General features: G+C 46.9%; 1 protein-coding gene across 1 annotated transcript; it reads right to left on the reverse strand.

Moving 5' to 3' along the window:
- Window positions 1–1,241: 1,241 nt before the first annotated feature.
- LOC141553028 (protein ERGIC-53-like) lies at window positions 1,242–18,377 on the reverse strand. Its single transcript, XM_074284883.1, has 7 exons — window positions 14,129–18,377; window positions 5,423–5,577; window positions 4,989–5,096; window positions 4,831–4,889; window positions 2,842–2,941; window positions 1,903–2,026; window positions 1,242–1,297 (listed from the first exon to the last, which is right to left on the reverse strand). The coding sequence occupies exons 1-7, from the start codon at window positions 14,574–14,576 to the stop codon at window positions 1,242–1,244; spliced, it is 1,050 nt and encodes a 349-aa protein (XP_074140984.1). The 5' UTR covers window positions 14,577–18,377.
- Window positions 18,378–18,424: the final 47 nt, after the last annotated feature.

Genomic DNA, 18,424 nt, shown 5'->3' on the forward strand with positions numbered 1-18,424 from the left:
GCACCCACCTTGATGAAATCATGGATCCTTGAAACTTTGAAGAAATGGAACCTATGTTTTAAAATAGCCTGGTTTTTTTCTTCAGCAATTTCCTAGCCATCAAAGCACCCAAGAAAAGCAAAAACACAAGAGGCTGGTCACTGTGTAAAGCAGAGTAATATCCTGCTCTACTTAAAAACAGTTTTAAAAAAGAGAGAGATTGTTAAAGATACCATGCTGAACTTTTTATAGTGGCAAGGAACTGAGTGGATGCCCATCATTGGGGAATGACTGAATAAGTGATGGTCTATAATGTTATGGAACATTATCGTTCCATAAGAAACGACCAGCAGGATGATTTCAGAAAGGTCTGAAGAGAACTATATGAATTGATGCTAAGTAAAATGAGTAAAATGAAGAGAACATTATACACAGTAACAACAAGACTCTGTGATGATCAACTGTCATGAACTTGGCTCTTTTCAACAATGAGGTGATTTAAGGCAATTCCAACAGACTTATGATGGAAAGAGCCATTTTATAGGATTATTGAGGCTCAAATCCAGTGAGAGAACTAGACACTGAATGTGGATGAAAACATAGTATTTTCATCTTTTTGTTGTTTGCTTTTTTTTTTCTTTCTTTCTTGTATTTTATTTTTTTCCTTTTTGATCTGATTTTTCTTGTGCAGCATGACGAATAGAAGAACTGCACATGTTTAACCTATATCAGATTACTTGCTGTCTAGGGGAGGGAGAAAAATTTGGAACACAAGGTTTTGCAAGGGTGAATGTTCAAAACTATCTTTGCATGTATTTTGAAAATAAAAAGCTATTCTTAAATTTTTTTTAAAGATATTGTGCTATTGTCATTCTACCCAGGTTACTTTTACCTTCGGAATCCAATTTTAGCGTGCAATAAGAAATTTGGTTTTACACACATATATTGTATCTAGGATATACGGTAATACATTTAACATGTATGGTATTGCCTGTCATCTAGGGGAGGGAGTAGAGGGAGGGAGGGGAAAATTTGTAAAAGAAGTGAATATAAGGGATAATGTAAAAAAAATTACCTATGAATATGTACTGTCAAAAATTATAATTATAAAATTAATTTAAAAATTTAAAAAAAGTAAGGATAATGTTAAACTTGTATAATATAAAAAATGAGATCTATTTAAAACTTTCTAAGTTAAAAATAAATAAATAAATAAATTTCCATCTTAAAAAAAAGAAAAGATATTGTGCTGAGAAGGGATTTCAGGTATATGTGGTGGTGGTGGAAGGATGGAGATGGGGCAGATGATGAGCAGTACCTGCTTTCAATGGGGAGAAGAAAAGGGGAACTTTCAGACCTTTACCAGAGGGACAGAGTTTCAAGGAGTTTAGTTTTATCATTTTTTATTTCCAATTGTCTTCAGCTAATGTATTATAATCTTTCATGCAAATATATATTTCTTTGGGTAATGGAAAGTTAATAGGAAGATCTTAATTTTAATGACAATGAGAGCTGAGACAAATTTGATAAATTCATGGAATATTGCATGATAATCTTCTTTGAACTTTTAACCACAGATTAAACAAAGTAATAGACCCAGGGCAATCTAGTTGCTGTTTGGAAAATACACTGGTGATTTCTTGCATGTACAGGATAGAGGAGATGAACTGGGCTCAGGGTTAGAGATTATGCTCTGAATAGATATTCCAGCTAGGCCCCAAGGAGGCAAGTAGGCCTAATCTGCTCTCCTACCTGTCTTTTTACTTTTAGAGCTCATATGAGGCAGGTATCTCTATAAAGAGTGAAATCAATAATATATTCCTCTATGGTTTCCCTTAATCTCTACTTCCCAACCAAGAATTGGTGGTGGTGGATGGTTTACCTCTTCTTGCCAGTCCCATCATGCTCAGCTGCAGGACTTACCTGCTAAGGTACCAGTGGCTGCTGAAACCCCAAAGTACCCCCCAGCGGGCAGAAGAAGGGGCCCTACTTCAGCGCAGACCTCATCTATTGCCCCTTGAGTGGTGAAGCCATTGCTCACAGATACCTGGGAAGGATAGATAAACAATAGAGATTGAGCTAGACCTTCCTCTGTGTCTTCACTGGAACTCAGAACCTCACTGACTTGACGGCAGGTGGGAAACCTGGACCATGTGCACACATAGGACTTGGCCAGCGTCCCTGTGGTCAATATTCAGAAGTGTAAGATGCTGGGTGTGTTCAGGGACACAAAATTGTTGGTTGTCTTGTTTTTAAAGCTTTGTATTTTAAAAGTAAAATTTAGCTTCTGATAAAATTAAGTTTAGCTGCTTTCTATAACTAATATAAGTAGAGGCTGATGCTGAGGTTTGGCTTTGCCAGTTACTCTTGTGTGAGTTTGGGCAGATCCTTCAACCTGCCTGGGCTTCAGATTTTTCATCTGTAAAATGAGGGGGTTGGACTTAAAATCTAATAAAAGAGGAGGGGAGCCACTCTGATTTGAGCTAAGCTGGTCCTCAAATGACCCGACTGGGCTATTGGACTGCACTAATGGGAGCTTCCAGAGCTCTCACTCTGACATAGAGTCTTTGAGGACCCTAGTGCTGTGATCTCTGTACCCCCAAAATGACTCAGGAGAAGCTTATACTTAGTGCACTGAGAAAGGGCGAAGAGAAGCTAAGAGTTCTGGGTGTTGAGCACAACCTTGCTGCTCAGTTTGCCAGATGGCTTGGCTAGTGAAGTGCACCTGTGCTCCCCGCCCCAGCCAAGCCCACACTTTCCTCCCTAAGGAGCCTGACAGAGTTGGGGCAGGAGGGTGGAGGCCCAGGTGTTGATGGGAGTGAACAAAGGACCCAGGGCAGGTCCCACTCCAGGGTTACTCACCTGAAGCTTCTCCTCCCAGTAGCTAATTCTAGCTCGGAATGGGTACGGTCGGTTCCGGAAGTCCCAGAGACATGAACCCAGCACCTGGCCCCCTCCATCCCTGGAAGACATCCATTCATGCACAGGTCTCATCATGTTGTTCCTTCCTTAAGCCTGTTAAGCTGCTCTCTACTACTTGTCAATTCCAAATCATATTAGTCTGACATTCAAGGTCTTCGTAATCTGGCTCCTATCTGCCAGACGAACTGGGCTACTCAATGTTCCCTGATCTCTTCCTACCCTCTCTTGATCATCTGTACAGTCTCCCCTGTGCCTAGAACATCTCAACCTGTCTGAAATCCTTTCCCTCCTTCAAAGTCTATCTTGAAGATGTCACTTCCTCCATGAAGCCTTCCCAGATTCCCCCATGTAGAAGTGAATCTTTTCAAGTCCTTTAGGAATTTCTATGTGTCCTCCATTACACTCTCAATCCAATTCTAGTCCATGTCCCACTATCTATGTACATGGATATGTATCCTAACAAAGTCAAGGTACCTACCCATATAGGTTTACATTTGTATTCATGTCTTCTTAGACACAACCTCTGTCTGTCCATCTGTCTCTTCCTTCCTTCCTTCCTCCCTCCCTCCCTCCTTCTTTCCTCCCTCCTTTTCTTCCTTCCTCCCTCCCTCCTTTCCTTCTTCCCTCCCTCCCTTCCTTCCTTCCTTCCTTCCTTCCTTCCTTCCTTCCTTCCTTCCTTCCTTCCTTCCTTCCTTCCTTCCTTCCTTCCTTCCTTCCTTTCTTCTTTCCTTCCTTCCTTCCTTTCTTCTTTCCTTCCTTCCTTCCTTTCCTTCCTTCTTTCCTTTCTTTCTTCCTCCCTCCCTCCCTCTCTTCTTCTTTCCCTCCCTCCCTCCCTCCTTCCTTTCCTCCCTCCTTTCCTTCCTTCCTCCCTCCCTCCTTTCCTTCTTCCCTCCCTCCCTCCTTTCCTTCCTTCCTTCCTTCCTTCTTTCCTTCCTTCCTTCCTTCCTTTCCTTCCTTCTTTCCTTTCTTTCTTCCTCCCTCCCTCCCTCTCTTCTTCCTTCCCTCCCTCCCTCCCTCCCTCCCTCCTTCCTTTCCTCCCTCCTTTTCTTCCTTCCTCCCTCCCTCCTTTCCTTCTTCCCTCCCTCCCTCCCTTCCTTCCTTCCTTCCTTCCTTCCTTCCTTTCTTCTTTCCTTCCTTCCTTTCTTCTTTCCTTCCTTCCTTCCTTTCCTTCCTTCTTTCCTTTCTTTCTTCCTCCCTCCCTCCCTCTCTTCTTCTTTCCCTTCCTCCCTCCCTCCTTCCTTTCCTCCCTCCTTTCCTTCCTTCCTCCCTCCCTCCTTTCCTTCTTCCCTCCCTCCCTCCTTTCCTTCCTTCCTTCCTTCCTTCTTTCCTTCCTTCCTTCCTTCCTTTCCTTCCTTCTTTCCTTTCTTTCTTCCTCCCTCCCTCCCTCTCTTCTTCCTTCCCTCCCTCCCTCCCTCCCTCCCTCCTTCCTTTCCTCCCTCCTTTCCTTCCTTCCTCCCTCCCTCCTTTCCTTCTTCCCTCCCTCCCTTCTTTCCTTCCTCCTTCCTTCATTCCTTTCTTTCTTCCTCCCTCCCTCCCTCCCTTCTTCCCTCCCTCCCTCCTTTCCTTCTTCCCTCCCTCCCTTCTTTCCTTCCTCCTTCCTTCTTTCCTTTCTTTCTTCCTCCCTCCCTCCCTCCCTTCTTCCTTCCCTCCTTCCCTCTCTCCTTCCCTCCCTCCCTCCCTTCCTTCCTTCAGAACTAGGAAGGGCCCCAGGTCACTAGTCCAACACCCTCATTTGAGAGATGAAGAAGCTGAGACAGACAGGTGTATGACTTGCTCAGTGCCACCTAGACAGAGAGTGCCCGAGATAGGATGTGAATCCAGAACACTAGTGCCTGAGTCCAACATTGACAAGGAGGAGAGGGAGCTAAACCAGTGGCTTCCTCCTGTTGAGTACAGGGACTGGGCTGAGATGGAAGGGCAAACCCTTACCTGAGGTGATCATATGGAACTTGGCCATCATTTGCCAAAATCTGAATGACAGGGTTGTTCTTCTGTGGGAGGAAGCAGTGAGTGAGTGGTCTGAGTCGTCCTGAGGCTCCAGGGGGGCTCTGGACAGACCAGGTCAGAGAGACTAAGGCACAACTCACCTGAGCGTCATTGTCAAAAGAATCAAAGAGGATCCCGACACCATCCCAGAATGCAGGAGCGCCCAGGGCTGGACCACTCTGACCTCTGTCCCGGGTGTACCACACCGCCTATGGGTAGTGGAAGTACAATCAGCCTGCCTGGCATCTGGAAGCCTCTAACAGCGAGCCTCGTGCCAAGAGACCTGTGCTATTTCAGCCAGCTAGGTGGAGGGGTATGGATTCCTGAGTGCCTCCATCCTGGGCATCCCACCTCCTCTGGTTGGTCAGCTTCAGCCCTTCCCTATCCCTGGCAGTTCCTTCTGGTTCTTTTTTCTATAATGTAACTCCTTCTAAAGTGAGATGCAGCTGCCCCTAGCAATCTAGGGAAACAGAAGCCCCTCAGACAAGGGAGACTCTCCTGGGATGGAAGACAGGGCAGGCCGTTGACTGCTTACCATCCCTTCAGCTCCCAGGTGGCCCAGCCCAGATACACGGAAGGCCACTTCCACCTCCCAGTTGGGAAAAGGGATGGCAGCCCGGGTCCACATGATTCCACTCTTGTTCCTCATGGATGGGGCCAGTCTCACCTCCTCCATCCCAGGAATGGCATCTGTGGGTATTCAGGGATTACTCAGAAACATGAGCTATCCTTCCTCCTCAGGACAGCTGCCCCCTGGGATCTCTGCACACCGCCTAACAAAGGTACATCATTCATTCATATGCCCAGGAATTCATTACAAGAACCATTCATTCACTATTTATTCATTCACTTCACCAATTTATTTATTCACTGAATAATTCATACATTCACTCATTCATTCACTTAGTAATTCATATTCTTCATTCATTCATTTATTCATTCACTCATTTCATTCATTATTATTTGAGGGCTTCCAGTGTGCCCAGCCTTGTACCAAATGCTATGGGAAAGGCAAAAAAAATTATCAAAGAACTTCAGAGCTGGAAGGGACCTCAAGAGCATTCCAACCCAACTCACACTTGAACACCTATCACTCTACCACAACAATCAATAGCATCATCCACCTAGGGGAACAGGGGACCCTGACGGCAGTGATTCATTCCTTTCGTTTTACAGATAAAGAAACTGAGGCTTGGGGAAGTGAACTGTCCAAAGTCAATTAAAAAACCACCTGCCCTTTTCCTTCAGCCGATCCCTGCAGGGGAGGAACTTGCTCTTAATTGCCCTCTTCTGGACCTGCTCCAGCTCCTTAATGCTCCCCCTAAAATATGATATCCCCAAACCGAATATAACTCTCCAGATGCGATCTGACAAAGCCAAACAATGCCTTGTTAACGCTTCCATGTTTTTAGATGTTCCATCTCTTTTATTGACGCTTAAGGTTCCATTCACTTTCTTGATTCCATACTGTGTTTATGGCTCAAATTGGCTTGTAGTTTACTAAAACTTCCAGATATTTTCATTCTCTCTCCCTCTTTTCCTCTTTCCTCTCTCCTCCTTTCCCCTTCTCTCTCTCTCTCTCTCTCTCTCTCTCTCTCTCTCTCTCTCTCTCTCTCTCTCTCTCTCTCTCTCTCTCTCTCTCTCTCTCTCTTTTCTTCCCTCTCTTCCTCCCTCCCCCCTTCTCTCTCTTCCTTCCTCCTTCACTCCCTCCCTCCCTACTTCTCTCATATTAGCTGATATCTATCCATTCTTTCCCTATCTTTCACTTGGGGCATTGCTTTTTTGAACCTAATGGTAAGAATTTACATTTGCTAGATTTGGCCCAGTGTTACAGCATGTCAAGATCTTTCTGAATCCTGGTTCTGTCACCCAGTGTGTTAACTACCCTTCCAAGCTTTGGGTATTCTATAAATAAGAAATCCACAGCACCTATTCCCTTTATTCAAATTGTCCCCTCTAATTTCTCTCTCTTATAGTCATTAAATTGGTATTTGTAAAACAAGAAATTTGACTGTGCTGCTTAGGGAAGCACAAACTCTTCAGTGGTTTCTTACCGTCTCAAGGGTGAAAACAGAAAATCATTAGCCTGCCATTCAAAGTCCTTTACCATTTATTTCCCACTTGTCTTATGGTTTGGTTTCTTCCCTTCATATATAGTCTGATCAAACTATTAATATACAATATTTCATTCTTTTTCCTGTAACTGCTCCAGCAATTGCTCACTCTAGAATACAGACTTGCTTCATCTCTGCCTTGGAAAATCCCAAACTTCTCCAAAGCACAGGTCAAAATCTTTACTGATCTCTACCCTGTCATTCCCCTGAGTCATTACTGTTCTCTCTTACTATTGGAATTACTTTAAATTTACCTTCCTCTGTACAGAATATAAGTTCCTTGAGGGTGGAGACAGTTTTGCATCCACTTTGTGTCTAGCACAACGTCTGGCACCTAATTTGTTGTTGTTCAGTGTTTTCAATGATGTCTGACTCTTTGTGGCCCCATTTGGGTTTTGGGGTGTGTGTGTGTTTTGTTTTGTTTTGTTTTGTTTTGTTTTTTTGGTAAAGAAACTACAGTAGAGAGCAGCTAGGTGGTGCAGTGGATAGAGCACCAGCCCTGAAGTCAGGAGGACCTGAGTTCAAATCTGTCACACTTAACACTTCCTGGATGTGTGACCTGGGTAAGTCACTTAACCCCAATTGCCTCCGGAGGGAAAAAAAAAAGACACTACGGTGGTTTGCCATTTTCTTCTCCAGCTCATTTGATAGATGAGGAAACTGGGGCAAACAGATTAAGTGACTTGTCCAGGGTCACACAGGTAGTGAGTATCTGAGGCCAGATCCTGTCTCCAGATCTGGCCCTTTATCCACTGTGCCTCTAAGCTGTTGCTCATAGTTGCCCATAGTAGGTGATTAATAAAATTCTCATTGTTGATATAATTGAGTAAAAAGTTAAACTGCAAAAAATTAAGCACAGATTCCTAGGTCACTCCACTGGAGACCTCCTTCCAAGTTGACAGTGAACCATTAATAACTGGTTTTTTTGAGACCAACCATTCAACTAGTTCCAAATCCATCTAATTATGCTACCAGTTAGGCTGCAAATCTATCTTTTCTTCAAGAACATGAGAGAGCTTGGCAAATGTTTTACTAACCAACAATACCCGGATCTACCAGTTTACAGCTCTGTCAAAAAAAAAAAAGAAACAAGAGGAGTCTGGAATAAGTTTCTCTCGATGAAACAGTGCTAGTGCTTTGTAATCACTGCTTCCTTCCCTGAGATGTGCGCCATCCATCTCTTTAATAACACGTTCTGGGATTTTGCTAAGAATCAAAGTCAAGCTCCCTGCCAAGCTCCAGTTTGCAGATTACATCTTTTCCCCCTTTTTGAGAATCGTGCCAACAGTTGTCCCCCATCCTTCATGATCTTTCCAAGATCATTAGCAGTGGCTCAGCCATTCATGGCATCTGCCCATTCAGTCAGTACCTCAGCACGCAGTTCACTTGGACCAGGTGACTTCAAGGACAGCTAAGTGCTTCCTTCCTAACTCCTTACTTCTCTCGGGTAACAACGCCTGATCGGCCATTTTTATTCTCTGCTTTCCTGTTCAAGGGTCATTCTCCCTGGCTAAGAAAGCAGGCAAGATAAATCAAATCGAGCAGTTCTACCATTTCTCCACCATCAGTCACTGTCATCCCCTATTCTCTAAGCAGCGGATCTTTCCTTTTTGTTTTTCTTTCTTCCCACAATAGAGCTTCAAAAACTGTGTGATTATTCTTAGCTGGTTTCTTTGCCAATCTCAGCTTATTCGTATTGCTAGTTTTCCTGAGATTATTATTACATCACACCTTTCATCAGGAGTTACCCAGCTTTGTTTCTATTTTGTGTACATGCCTCAAAAAAAAATCATAAAAGCATAAACTGATTAGTGAGTTCTCCGTACGTGGATATTTTCTGCAGACAACTCTCCTTTTCCCTCCCTATAAGGCTGGTTTCTGTATGTGACTTTAAATTCTCATCTGTAAGCCCTTGACTCTCCCACAGAAAGGAAGTTACCCTTGCCCTTCTCCAGACCCTCTGAAATCTCTTCCAATATCTATGATCCCCTCCCCTCTCACAGCTTCTAAGATGAAGAAGTCATTTTCTCCTCAAGGTTTCCATTTCTTTCTATTGCAGACACCGATTCCTCGGTATTAGTTACAATCAGATCCAGGATAGAATTTCCCTCTTGTTGGTTCTGGCACATTATGAAGGATGAAATTATCATTAAGGCCAGGCAAGAAAGGATTAACTGCTCCATTCTTGGCAGAGAATGCTCCAACAGATGTCTGGGAAATGGGAGGGCCCCCCCCCTCAAAGACATAGTTCCAGCTCTTGGGGAAGTCACAGCATAATTAGAGAGATGAGGCTTCCACATGAAATAATGAGGGCAGATCAGGGCTGGGAGGGACCTCGGAGGACATCTAGTCCAAACTCCTTTTACAGATGAGAAAACTTGAGGCTGAGAAAGGGCAAGGACTGTTCAAAGTCACAGGAGGTAGTGGTTCAGAGCAGGACTCAGTAGATCAAAGAAGCAAGGGAAAGAACCCCACTGGTTAGGGCAGGGGATAATTGAGGAGGACTTCCTAGAAGGGGCGGCCTTGAAGGGTGGGTAGATTTTCTGGAAGGGGAGATGAGAAAAGATAGCCTCGTTTGATGGGAATAGCTTGAGTAACGGTTGGTTCAGGGGTAAGAGTCAAACATGCATTTATTGAGATAATCTGTCCATTTCTGGTACTGTGGTCTAGAGTGGGAACATGGCGGCAACAATTAAACAACCTCTTCCCTCAAAGAGTTTACATTCTATTGGGAGGAAAGAATACAGATACAAATTATATACAAAGTGAATATAAAGGGATTGGGCAGGGCAGAAATGGAGGTGGGAGAGAGGATAAGTAATTGAGAGTTTCAGAAAAGTTCTCTTTGCAGGAGGTGACAGCTGACACGCACTTTGAAGGAAGCTAATATTCTGGGAGGCTAAGGATTCGATCTCAGTAGGAGATGGAATGTAGTATACAGGGTCAGGATGGAGGCCATTCTGCTGGAATGTAGTAGGAGAGTCTAGCCTGAAAATACAGCTGGAGTCAGGTTGTGAAGCGCTTTAAATGCCAGAGATTTATATTTCATCCTACAGGGAATAGGGAGCAATCGAAGCTTCTTGAGCAGGGAAGTAGAATCAGAACTGCACTATCGGAATATACATTTTGCAAATAGATTGGCGGGAATTACAGAATCGGCAAGACCAATTAGGGGGCTACTGTAATAATGCTGGTGAATGGATGGTGGGGAGTTTCTGATCTGGGATGGGGGCTGTGAATGGAAAAGAGAGGAGAGGGGAGGGGGAGGAGGTGATTAGAGACAGAATCATTAAGAATCCGATGGGTGAGGGCAGAACAGGATCACTGAAGTGTTGCGTCCCACCTTTATTCCTTCGCAGATGTCCCCCTACCCCACGCTCCACAGCCATATTGAAGTCCCATCCTTCCTCTGAAGCCCACCTGTGGTGACAGGTCCCCTGCAAAGGTGACCTCCCCTTCCTGGCCTTTCTTTTAGTGACGGCTTGGCTCTCCTCGGAATTTATCTCACACAGCCATTCACGAAGGGCTCCTTTTTCAGGGGCAGCCCACAATTAAGACAATTTTCATAAAACTACCAAGATGCTTCTGTTTTCCAACTGCATGTCTGTGTGAGGCTGGATTTCTTCATAAACTTTAATCAGAAGGACGTATTGCCACAAATTATCTATAGAAACAGAAAGGAATATCCCGCAATCTTCCATTAAGCAACTGATGAAAAATGTAAAAAAAATACTCTTCTCACTAATTGACAAAAAATATGGTATTTTAATGAACATATAATGGGCTTTTTCTTAAAATTAAAAAAGTATCCTTTATAATTTCTAAAATAGCAAATATAGATATAACCTACATAAGGAAGATTTTTAGAATATAATGAGATCCTGAGACCAAACATTTGAGAAGCACTGGTTTGGAGAACAGAAGGCTGGCCTTAATGCTGAGAAAAACATGGGTTTCCAGTCCCTGTTCTGACATATCCTGGCAAGACACTTAACCTCCGTGTTCTAGGCAGATGCAGAAAAGGCCCCAGCCTGCATTAGTGTAGGAAATTTCCTCACTTTTCTGTCATGCGATCATAGGTATTGTCCCTATCCCTGTTCTTGGTGTCATAATTATTTCTGCCCTTGTCACCTGCCTCCCCCAACCCTACCCCATCCCTGAGAGTGAAAGGCCCTCAGATCCTGAGCTGTCTAAACTAAGCATCTAACCAGAGCTGTAACTAAGGTGAGGGAGACTGGTTTTGTGCCAGGGAACCAGATTTAGAGGGCAAAAAACTTAAGAGAAGCTGATAACATTTATAGACTTTCAGCAGCAGAGACAATAGAGCTCAGCGCCTAGTTAGCCCAAGGAGTTAATTAAAATAGGAAAATACCAGATGAAGGACTGGAGTAAGCTCTTCCCTATAGTAGCAGCAGCAGCCTCCTTATTGCTGGAAAATATCATCAGTCCTGGATGGGTTAGCTCCCTCCTCCTTCCCCCAATTAAGTGACCTCTATTCTACTTCCTATGCTCTCCCCCTTTGTCACTTTTCTTAGCATAAAGTTCCTGACTGTAGTTCTGTACCTAACCCAGGGCTTTCTACATAGTAGCAACTTAATTAGCAATAACTATTAATTAATAATAATTGCTTGTTTGCTCGTGCAAAGTCTTTGTGGGCAAAGACTATTTATTTTTATCTTTGTATCTCCAGTGCCTAGCACTATGCCTGACACACAGTAAGTGCTTAATAAGTGCTCGTTTATTAATGGATTTTCCTTATGTAAAGCTTTGGTCCTTGTTAAAATATAAATTGCTCTGGGAATAGTAACATGTATGGGAGATACTAATTACATGCACCAAAACATGGTTTTTATGTGTGTGTGTATGTGGGGGGGTGTTTACTGTTTGCTGCTAAAAGAAGAAAAGGCTGGGGGCAGGCTGGCCCAGATCAGGGCACTGGGCCTGGCTCATTACACATTTAAAGAGGGCTAACCTTAGTTGGGAAAGGAGATGTTGCCAGCTGCCAGTGCAACCACAGTCCCCCCTTCCACTGCTCCCTCCTGCCCCCAGCCATGTGCCAACCTGGAAGCTGGCACAAGTCCCAGGTCTCTGTCATTAGTGTCTCCCCCTCCCCCTAGTCCCTGCCAGCCCTTCCTGGAGATCTTATTAATCCCTGTGTTTGCCCTTGGGAAAAGCTGCTGAGAACAAGGGAAAGAATGTCAGTCACCATCCTACAGATGGCTAGACCTGGGAAGAACTCTGAGATCCTGGGGCCCAGAGAGAGAAAGCAGTAAATGAGTGCCATAGCGAAACCAGAATTGGACGCCCAGTCCATGGTACCCCTCTCGGTCTTGGGGAACAGTTTTCAGGAGCTTCCCTGTCCCCTGGGATGGTCCCTGGGCTGCTCCAGCCCTTCCCCTCAATCCAGTAAGGACGCCCTCCTGAGACATCAGGACAGGTATAGAAATCTGGTCCCACTTGAGTCTCCCCCAAGTCAGAAGGGCCCCAAAATCAGATTTCCCTTCTCTTGTCTGGAGGAGAGGAAGAGACAAGAGTGCAATCTTTCTGGACCTCCGTTTCTTTAGTTGTAAAATTTGGATTAAATGATCTCCAAGATGATGTCCAGCTCTAAATCTGGGTGCTGTGTTCCTCTTTGGGGTTCCGTGGGAGCAGGAAGGCACCAACCACCCCAAGGAGGTCCTGTGCAGGACTGCTCTTACCCCTGCTGGAGGAAAAGGTTACTTTTTTAGGGACTCTGAGAAGGTCCTATCCCCGAATATATTCTTGCTCCACAGTTTCTGAAATCCCCCATTAGGGGGAGCCTGCTGGGAGGACGACTTAGTCCCTTACACCTCATCCAGGAGGAGTTCTTGGAGCTTGACCCAGACTGGGGAGAAGGCTGGGAATGAGCATCCCAGGGGGAGAAGGTTGTCAGACATTTCTCCCTGACCTGTGCATGGGGAGGAGGAAGCCAGGCTGGCCGACAGGAGAGATGGTAGCTGGAGACAACCGTGAATGAAACGGCTTTAGCATTACCAGGGGCTAAAGGTTCTAGGGTCCAGACTCCAGGGCTAGGATGTGATGTGATTGAGCCTTCCTAATTGTGGGGGAGCCAGGATTGGCAGGAGAGTAGGAGTTTGGGCCCCTCCAGAGTCCTCTGGGGAGCTGGGTCTCCCTAAAACAACCAGAGGAAGACCCGGACATTAGAGAAGGGGGTAGGGAGGCTGTCACTGGGAGAGGCCCAAGGCCCCGGACTACAAAGCAGCCCTAGAGAGAGGCTTCTGACAGGAAGGGTCTAGGACACAACATCTCCAGACTCCTCTTACAAGCCATCATTCTGTGATCATCAAACCACACTCACTCCTCGCAGGTACCAGAACAGGAAATTGAGGTAGAGGTAGAGGGTAGGGCAGCAGGGAAAGAGGCAGAAAGAAGGGATAAAAGGTGAACTTGAATCAAGAGACAGGTTGGAATCAGACTCTCCTGCATAATAGCTATATGACCTTGACAAGTCTTTTAAAACTCTCTGAGTATCAGCTTCAACCAGCTAAATTACATCAGGTCCCATGACAGCCTATCGGATTATGGATGACGTTGGGAATTGCCAAAGTGAAAAAGTAGAGGCAGGGGAAACTGAGGCTGAGAGTGAGAACGTGATGTGGTCAGCTGGACCTGCAGCTGGCTGGGCCCCAAGTGCATTATGGGTCAGTGGTACAAGCAATATTCCAAGTACGACCTGTAGCCCCTGCCCTATGTCATTTCCTGGTCAAATCACTTGGCTCTTGTAGGAGTCTAAAAAGCTAAGGTCTGGCCCTTGAACACAAAAATTCAGATAAACAAAGTTTGTTTCTGGCCCCTGGCACAGATTGGCAATGCCAGGTGAAAAGCCGAGTCCTGGAATGGCCTTTCACTGAGAATAGACAGCTCAATCCCCCATCCTCTGGCTTCCCCCACCCTTAAGTTAGAGGATTAGAATCCTTCAGAAGCAGAAAAGCCCCCCAAAATTTAGCTCTCGTGTCATGAGAGGAACTGGTGCCAAGTTGGGGAAGGGCTCCCAGGGAGGGGGATGGCCCTCTCAGCATCTTTTCCCACCCTCTCTGAGATTCAGGCCCGAACCCCCCCCCCATCCCTTCCCATCATCCCCTAACCTCCGTGGTGGCTCCAGAAGGGTATCTCTTGCCCGGTGATTGCCAGTCTCGGCCCTTTGAAACTGAATTTGTACTCAAACCTTCGGTGCCAAGGAGGCACAGCCGTGGTCTGGCTATAGGAGGACAGCAGCAGTAAGAGGAGGCAGAGGAGAGGAGAGGGCCCAGACTCCATGGACCCAGATGGAAGGGACCTGCTCTTGTCCTGATGTTCTCTCCAGCAGGCTGGGAGAGTGGATCCAGCATCAACGTGGAAGAAAGGGAGGGAGGGACTCCTGGGGGTTGGCCTGGCCTGGGAGGAAGAAGAGGGGAGGACCAGGAGGAGGCTGGGGAAGTACAGCCCAAGGAAAAGCCAGAACTTGTCTGGCACTGCCCAAGAGCTGGGCCCCTCCCTCTTTCCACAAGTTGTTTGCTCAGGTTGGGTGGGAGCAAATCTGAGCTCTCCTGACATTCAAGGCCCCCTGCCTCCCACCTGCCCACCGTGCCAGCCTCCTCTCCCTGCTCTCTCTGTACATGAAGACTCTGGCCAGGCTGGTCTCCTTGCTATGTTACCAGCACAAGCCTAGCCCCCCGGTCACACTATGTGATCGACTGGGATTTCCTCCAAGTCCTCATGGGGCACTCAGAGAGCTCCCCTCCGGGAACTCAGAGAGCTCATGGCCGCCGAGGGAGAATGGGCATCCGGCAAATTAACTATGAAATAAGGCCGTGGGTCAGTGGACCTTGCATGCTGATGATCATCCCCATTTTACAAATGAGAAATTGAGGCAAACAGGGTAAGGGTCACACAGCAACTAAATGTATGAGATTAGATTTAAGCTGATTCTGGGACTGGAACTTTATCATCTAGCTGCCTCACATTACTTCCTCCTCCTCTTCCTCCTCTTCCTTCTCTTCCTCTTCCCACCCCAAATACTACCCCTACTTCTACTACTATTACTACTACTAGTAACACTACCACCACCACCACTACCATTATTATTAGTACTACGATACTATTACCACTACTACTACTACTACTACTACTACTACTACTACCACCACCACCATTACTACCACTATTACTAGTACTATATTACCACCACATTACTAGTAGTACTACTACTAGTACTACATCACTACCACCATCACCACTATTACTAGTACTACTACACCACCACCATTATCATCACTACTACTAGTATTATTACTAGGACTACCACCACCACCATTGCTGCTGTCAGCAATATCTGTTCAGCGTCTCAGCACCACTCCGGGAAACTGAGTCACTTCCATTTGAATTGTAGAACCTGAAGCTCACCTGGCAGGCTGTTACCAGGCACCAGGTCCTTTCTTCAGCTCAGCGCCCAGCATTTGGACTCTGCTGCAGAAGGCACAACTCCACTGGTCTGGCCACAGTATTTGAACACCCAATGCACACTTGTCCATGAAGTCTAAAAGACTATTTTCCATGGGAAACCACACAGGGTAAGTGCTCATGCGGTGGTCAGGAAAAGGACCCTCTGGAGGTCTCTCTGAAGAACCTGATTGCCTGCCGTGGGAGACACCGGCCCGGGACGCCCGGCATGGCGCGCCCTCGTCAGAGAAGCTGCTCCATGAAGAAAGCAGAGCTGAAGCAGCTCAGGAGAAATGTGAGACGCTCCAATTATCCGCCCCAAGTGTGCACATGGACGGTTTGTCCCGGGCCTTTGGCAGGCCATTCCAAGCTCCTATTGGGCCGATCGGCCACAGTTGCACACACTGTCATTTGATTCTAATGGTGATGTCATTTTGGTCCTCTGAGAATGGACAACAATCACCCAGCACCACAGCAGAACCAGCACCAGCACCACTGAAAAGCATCTGGGTGGTACAATGGATAGTGTTGGGCCTAGAGTTAAGAAAATCTCAGTTCAAATTCAGCCTGTGACATTTAACTAGCAGTGTGACCCTGGGCAAGCCCTTAACCTGTCTGGCTCAGTTTTCTCAACTATAATATAGGGATAACAATAGCACCTCCCAGGTGGTTGTAAGGATCAAATGAGATATTTGTAAAGCATCCATCGCAGTGCTTGGGCACACGGAGGCATTTAATAAACACTATCTTTAGTGCCTCTTTGAAGTGCCAAACCAATTCCAACAGTTGCTATGGCCAGGAGGGGGCAGTTGAACGAGTAGTGATGGTCAGCCAGGGGCTCCCCTCACAATGACCCATTTTATGTCATGGTCCTTGGGTAGCAGCAGGCCCGGGAGCCCACGGATCTCTTCAGACTCATGTTGTAAAGGCACAAAACAAAATACATAGGATTACAAGAGAAACCGAAGGTTGATGAAAATAAAGATGTTATTTCCCCCCAAGGTTACAGACCCCCAAGAACTCCTGTTATAGAGGTACAGTAGGCACAAGATAGGCAGGCCCCGATTACAGGCTGAGCTGGGATTTTATTCAGCAGGCCAGAGGGAGCCACGGAAGGTTTGGGAGTATAAAACTGGCTTGGTTGTGAGAGGTAGGTGTTGGAAAAATCCTCCTGGCTCCCATGCGTAAGCAGGAACACTTGGTTTCTGAGTCCCAGATTTGATAAATAATCATGACATATGACCTCGCCCAGTCGCTTAACCTCGTGGTACCGTAATTAATTGCAGAGAAGGCGCCGCTCCGCCATGACGGAAAGAATGTGCCCACCTGGGAAGTCCCTATACCAGCCCTTATATCCTTACCATGGTTACAAAAAATAGAAGGCAGGCTGACCAGGTAGGAGGCTACTATAATAGGCTGTGCAGGAGGAGGAAGAATGGAGGGAAGTTTGGGAGCCGTCTCTGGAAGCAGCGATCTCCTCTACACCCAGAAGTTGGGTGACCGTTTGCTAGAGACAGCCTGGGGGGTGGGGAATTCCTATTAGGATGCTTAGTTGGCCCAGATTCCAATTTAAGTTTCTTTTGTGAACTCTGGGGTGAAGTCGGGAACCAGGGCGAATGTGCTTGGTATGATTACAATCAAGCCTCTCATCAGGTGTTCCCTAAGGAGAGAAAGGTTACTTATTGGGCTCAGGAGGCCATTGGATCGTGGGGGAATTGGATGAGTGAGCCAAGGTTCACGTGTCTGTGTGGGCTAAGTCCCCAAGCCACAAATAACGCTCCCGGGCAAACATCCCCATTCTCTGGGGGTCACAAACAAGCAGATGTGCTCCCCCTTGGGAATAAGCCCTGGGGAGCCTGTGTAGTGGCTGGGACAAAGAGAAAGGATCGGGCCCTAAAAAGGGGGAGATAACTGGGGCTTAGGTGTGGATGACCCCCAAATTCAAGGGCTGTGTGTGGCCTCTGGGACCCAAGTAAGAGTTACAAGGTCAGCAGTACGGAAATGCTGTGGGACCTAAGGGGTGTCCAGGGCCGTTCCCAATAGGAGCTGGTGTGTTAGCGAACTTCGCTGGTCAAGGGAGACCTTTCTCCACCCAGCCTTTCAGCCTGGACCCTTCAGAGGGGTGCACAGTGAGGCCCCTCCCTGCCCACCTATCCTCTACTTTTCCCAAATCCCATCAGTCTTTAGGACCCAGTTATGGTCACTCCTCCAGGAAGCCTTCCCTAGCTACACCAGTCTCTCCACTATGGGACACAGCATCCCTAAGACTCATGTCCGCATTTAAGCCCGTCGCCATTATATTCCAAGAGCCTTGTCTTCCTTCATGAATCCCCCCAGCCTGGGGCGGACACACGGGAGGGGCCCCATCCATGAACCCTCCAGCCTGTGAGTCTCTCCTAGGGCTTCTGCCTCCGTCCCTAGCCACCTACCAGGGAAACGGTCCCATCGCCAACCCGGCCCCAGAGAACATTAGCCCTCCTCTCCTTCCCCCGCTTTCCATACTCTACAGCCTCAAAATAAAGGGGGTTTGAAAGGTCCCAGACGGCTGACACCTTTTTCCATCTGCGCTAACTCTGACCAGTTCTGACCTGGGGCGGAGAAGGGGTGAGGGGCTGGGGGCAGGACAGGGGAGGTACACAGCAAAAGACACCCCCCACCCCCAAGCTACAGAGCCAACAGCACGAGAACTCGGGCACCCATCTGCGACTTCATCTTCACGGGCCCGACCCCCACGGAACGAGAGGTGGGCTTCCCACTGAAGCGGGAGGGAGGCCAGAGCTCGCTGATGGTGACGGACACGAGACACTCATGCAGGTAACAGAAGGCAGCTGACATCTCCCCACGAAGCCCCCCGCCGCTCCCCTCACTCGGTACAACGGGACAAGCACAGTCCTGCTCGTAGAGACAGGGGAATGGACAGGATGACAGGGAGAGTGGCGTGGGGGGGATCCTCTCAAGCCCCA

This window comes from Sminthopsis crassicaudata, chromosome 2, assembly GCF_048593235.1.
Source record: "Sminthopsis crassicaudata isolate SCR6 chromosome 2, ASM4859323v1, whole genome shotgun sequence".
Taxonomy (NCBI): domain Eukaryota; kingdom Metazoa; phylum Chordata; class Mammalia; order Dasyuromorphia; family Dasyuridae; genus Sminthopsis; species Sminthopsis crassicaudata.

Excerpts from the sequence above, each read along its gene's own strand:
- LOC141553028 (XM_074284883.1), bottom strand. The coding sequence starts at position 14,576 with ATGTCAGGAGAGCTCAGATTTGCTCCCACCCAACCTGAGCAAACAACT. Across the intron at positions 2,027-2,841 it reads ACTGGGAGGAGAAGCTTCAG|GTATCTGTGAGCAATGGCTT; the intron begins GTGAGTAACCCT and ends TATCCTTCCCAG. Across the intron at positions 1,298-1,902 it reads AGCCACTGGTACCTTAGCAG|GTACTGCTCATCATCTGCCC; the intron begins GTAAGTCCTGCA and ends CATTGAAAGCAG.